General features: G+C 38.2%; 1 protein-coding gene across 1 annotated transcript in view; it reads right to left on the bottom strand.

The window, feature by feature from the left end:
• The window catches only part of NDUFA12 (NADH dehydrogenase (ubiquinone) 1 alpha subcomplex, 12), a gene marked incomplete at its 5' end in the record, with an annotated part of 10,843 nt that extends 6,002 nt beyond the window's left edge, over nt 1-4,841 (bottom strand). The window contains one exon of the mRNA XM_009709642.1: nt 4,754-4,841. Coding sequence (XP_009707944.1) covers nt 4,754-4,841 — 88 coding nt within the window. The remainder of the gene's footprint in view (nt 1-4,753) is intronic.
• Nucleotides 4,842-5,328: the final 487 nt, after the last annotated feature.

Below are 5,328 nucleotides of genomic sequence, written 5' to 3' on the forward strand. Positions count from 1 at the left end.
GAGCCTTCTCTTCTCCAGGCTGAACAACCCCAACTCTCTCAGCCTGTCCTCACAGCAGAGGTGCTCCAGCCATCGGATCATCTTCGTGGCCTCCTCTGGACTTGCTCCAACAGGTCCATGCCCTTCTTGTGCTGAGGACCCCCGAGCTGAAGGCAGTACTGCAGGGGGGTCTCATCAGAGCGGAGCAGAGGGGCAGAATCCCCCCCCTCAACCTGCTGGTCACTCTGCTTTGGATGCAGCCCAGGATACGGTTGGCTTTCTGGACTGCAAGTGCACGTGGCCGGCTCATGATAATGTAGACCTACTGAACCTGCTATCCCTGTAACACCTAGATCATCCTGCAGCACTGCCCATCGCTCTCCTCCTACACACTGTAAAGTAAGAGGCTACAGATGCCAGAAGCGCAGGGTCCTCCCCTCTCTCTCTGCACTCAGCCATGATTTCACTCCTCCTTTTCATCTTGTGATCACGAAGCAAGACAACGCAACTTGCTATGATGCCAAACTTAAGAGTGCAGATAACCTGCAGCTGGTAATAACATTCATGAAAAAAAGCAGCACTGAGCTCTTTGATTCATCTATCTATATTTTACACCCCTAATACTTCACTTCACTGTGCAGCCTTTGATTAAGGGGGGAAAAAAAAGCTAACATTGCTTTAAGCCGACTTCTTCACTAACAAACCTGCCCAGAACATTTCCCCTAGGCTTCGGCTTGCCCATGAGCCAAGCCTGCTTCTACCGGGGCAGGTGGGAAGGTGGATGGAGAGAACCATAACGCCTATAGCCCTTGCCCTAGGAAGAGAGCAAACTGCATTATTATCAAGAAGTAAACATTCAAGACAGACAGTTTTTACTATGAAAACTCTTTGCCTGTGAAAATACTTTTGGTACCCTAACTAGTACTTACAAGCTACTCAGGGATTTCCAAGGAGTCACACATTCCTCTTAATCTTAACATTTTCTTCCCCGAAACCTTCCAAAAGCTTTTCTGCAGGGCCAAAAATACACAATATTGAATCTGAATTAAACCTAAATAAAAAATATTTATCCGTATCATCTTCCTGCTTGGTTTTTTACTATTTTTGAGCAAACAGGAAAAAAAGTTTTGCTTGTAATGAGTCTATCTGTACCTGAGCTGTGACTACGCGTGAATGTGAGCACATGCACGAAGCAGCATATGCCAGTTGTATAAAATAGTATCACCTGGGGCTTCTGGAAGTGATTTGCTAACTGTAGGAAGATAAATGAATGAGGAACAAAAGGTGATACTGGGCCTTCTAACGTAACAGTAAAATGGAAATGAGCTCAACACACAGCCCAACGATTAGAGCAACTCTGTAATGGAGACATCTATGAAAGCACTAAATGGATACAGGCATTGGTCTAATCAGATTTAATTTTCATTGTTTATACGTTCACAGAGCACACCTGATCAGCGTGTTCAAAAACGGAAGTCCTAAGTTCCTGCAAAGAACATGCTCTGAACAGTAGGAGACGAAACAAGTATTTTGGCTTTTCTAACTAACAGTGTAAAAGATGTCTTCATGTAGGAAAAAAAAAATGTGCCTGAAACCTTGTACAGCATTATAAGAGGATTAATACTAATCATTCCCAATGCAAGTATTAAGGGAATGTAAAAAAAAAAAAAACAAAACACCAACTCTATTTAACTTGTCACCCACAAAGTAGATACCAACATCTTGATTTTGAAGATAAGAAAAGAAAACTCAGAGTTACAAAGAGGTTAACTAACACAACTAAATCAGAATAAACCACAAGCCTACATATTCTGATATGGGAATATTTTAAAAAGCAACAGTCTCAATTCCCTGTATAGCAAACATATGTCAAAACAACTCTTGATTTCCTTCAGACTGTGATTTTAGTACATCCGTTGTTAAAAGACATTACGTCAATTATTTCAGAATACTGAAAATATTCAGTAGTTCCTAAAAATGGTACTACAATATGTTATTACATACGAGATGTTTTTTCTTGCTGCTTTTTCCTTTTCTCTGGTATCTGCAAGAAGCTAAAGGGTAGCTAAATTAATTCTCATTTTATTTTTTCCAGACAGTTGGTTTTGCAACTTTTCAATATACCAAAATGATTTTTCCAATTCATCATGCATGATGACGTCCACCTGACTGTATTTCAACAATCATTTGTATTCTACAATCCTGAAGACACATGACTGACCACAAAATTATACTTTAAGCAGCACAGTGTATTCAACAACCAGAAACGTGGAGAAAAATCAACCTGTAGTATGACTTATACTGAAGCAAAAAAAAAAGAAAGTGTTTTTCCTGCACATCTGCAAGTGTTCTCTATGCCTCCCAAGAAAATAGTGTAATCAGTAGGATAATCAGTAGTATAATCCTACATACAGTAGGATTTTTATAAAAGTACTACAAAATCATTACAAACTAGTTAGCATTACCATTTAAAAAAGGAAAATCTGAAATCTCTAGGTTAGCCCTGGTCTTAAACCTCAATTTTGTTAAAAGTGTCAACTTTAGGCACAACAGTTGCAAAATATTTTCTGAAAGTAACACCAGCATAAACAATGCAGTAAAATCTGCTTCCACTTGCAGAGGGTCCGACAACATACCCACAAAATGCTCTACACAGCCGGATTAACTAAACCCCAAGCCAAAAAAAAAAAAATAAAAATCAATGTTTAGAAGAAGTATGCAGATCACAACCCAGCTGTTAGGGTGGTAATTTAGGTACTTCCCAGTTGACTCAAGGATGACAAACTTCTCTCACCTTTCCATCTGTTGAAGGGAGGGTTAGTGCTTTAAGAAATAAAGATTTTATGACTGACACGACAGATAATATTCTACTATGGACCAAATTAATCTCTTTGTTAACAGAACTAATTTCACACAATCTAATTTGTTTCCAACAAATTTCTGGGTCCAAAAAACCTACCCGTTTCCTGCGTAGTTGCACAACCCCAGTGTTACACTGATAGCAACTTGTACAATATATTAACAGTCTCAATTCAGATGTCTATGCCACCTTAAAAATTTAAGACAGTATACCATCAGATGAAAAAAAAAAAAACAGTCTTAAAAGACAGCATTTATTCCTAGTCAAAATACTTCTATTTTTAAAGATGTATCTAAACAGTATAGAATTACAGGTCAGTGATTTAGATGTGTCACAGAGCTAGGATTCCTACATAAGAATAAACGTCTACGGTTGCCATGAGACATACAAATTTTTCAGCAATAAAAAACCTTCCCAAAAAACTGAACAGTCCTGCACAAGTAAGTTTCCTGACAAAAATACCTTGCAACACAGGAGTGTTTACCCTTTTGTGCCCCATTGCACTGACAGGTCTTGAAAATAATGAAACACTCTCCGAGGGCAATTTTTTCCACATTGATAAGAAAACAAGTTTTTCCACCTCACTGATTTCTGTGATCTACACAAGCTACTTAATCCTAGAAACATCACTTTGGTACTGAGGAAGAAACCCTTTATCAAGGTTTGTAAGGATACAATAAACAACACATAAGCATGAGCAAACAAAAAAACCAAAAATTGTGCCTCAAAATACAGAAAATCTTGAAAACCAGCACAGTGTAGTAGTGAGAGGATAAAAACTAGAACCAAACAACAGTCATTATGCAGATAACAAGGAACAGCCCCGCACTGGCATGAACATGCTAGTTTTGGAGATCCTAATGTCACTTCTAAAAAACAATGCCATAAAGCTCTTCCTGGAGAAGACAGAAAAAAGCATTAACTGCATCAAACATAATTTTAAGGCTGGGAGAATTTGAAACAAAATTGACTACCTAGACAGACTACCCATGCATTTCTCAAACGTTCTAATGAGAGCCCCAATTTAAGAGTTTAGATAATCAATCTCAGTCTTGGCACAGAACATCCACCACAGGAATAACAAAAACCAGCGTTCACCAATGCTCAATTTACCCAAGCACCTCTTACTTTGTATCACCCTTCACTGCTTTGTGGCTGAAGTGCTATTCATATTCCTCAAGAATGGGGTAGAGATTGTTTTTGCTAGCATACACTGTTACTTCTCTGGGTGTGTGTTTTTCCCAAGTTACTTAGGAAGACAAAAAAGAAGTAGTAATAGCTGTGTGGCCAGAGACCTTCTGGAACTTAAGGTTGTACAGAATTATTACTGAAATCCATCAACAGAGAATAAAACCTTGAGAAAAATCATAGTCAAGTAGCAGTCAACATACAGAGAGCATGCTGGCCCTTTGCTGTTCATCATCTTGTGGAGTATCAAAGGATATCAATTGAAACAATTATGCTGTTAATGGCTGTGGATTAAGGAATGTTGTTCCATCATTGCCTTATGTTCTTTAGCTTCTTGCCTAGAATGGATAATAATTTTTTTTTTCTGCCTCTGGCTGCTCAATGCTATTGTAGACTTTGCCAAGCCATTAAGGTGGAATCACAACTAATAAGGAAAATTGGAAGACTGGTTTGATCTGCTCAATCTGGCTGGCAAAATGCTTTTCATATTCCAACAAGCAGTGAGTGCGACTGCCAGGACAGTGAGCAATATAACATTATGAATGCAGTTCAAAATTAAAAGTAAGCAGTCTGAAGTCTGGTCGTATATGATAGCTGTGTCCAAGAAAACTTTATTAACACAAAATTGGTATTTTTTTTTTTAAATCTTCTGCTTAGTAATACTAGAAAATATACAGACAATTACACAATTGATATCTGTCCACATTATTAAGCTAAATGGTTTACCATTCGGGGGGCACCATACTTCCATCAACTTCCCAAAATGTATTTTTGCCATTCATTTCATTAGTATAGATGACCCATCTGTGTCGACCTTAAATAAACAAACAGAAACACTGTATCAGCTCAAAAAAAAAAAAAAAAAAATTCATATAAAGGGGGGAATTCATGAAAACACAACGAAAAGTATTTTAACTAAAAGTATCTACCATTATGGGCACTTATTTCAAATTCAGTACAGCTTTTATTTTTCTAAGTCTTCTGTATTTTATACAGCTGAATCTAACGCTCTCATGAGGAAGTAAGTATTAGAACTTACAAAATTTTCAGGCAGAGAAACAGGCTTGGGGATTTTTTCCCCCACTAGGAGGAATCTTTTCCAAAAGGACATTGCCATTAGTAACCTCAGATTAAATTAAGTTTCAGCCATATAAAACTACCAAGCAATGTTTACCAGCAACTGCCTTCCCCCGGGACCCTACAAGTCAACCTACAGTCAGCGGAGCTTGGCCTAACCAGCACGTCAATTGCTTATGTGTCACCTTCGTTGTTTTACAGAATCACAGAATCCATTTGGTTGG

The sequence above is a fragment of the Cariama cristata genome, unplaced genomic scaffold (genome assembly GCF_000690535.1).
Source record: "Cariama cristata isolate BGI_N322 unplaced genomic scaffold, ASM69053v1 scaffold35631, whole genome shotgun sequence".
Taxonomy (NCBI): Eukaryota; Metazoa; Chordata; class Aves; order Cariamiformes; family Cariamidae; genus Cariama; species Cariama cristata.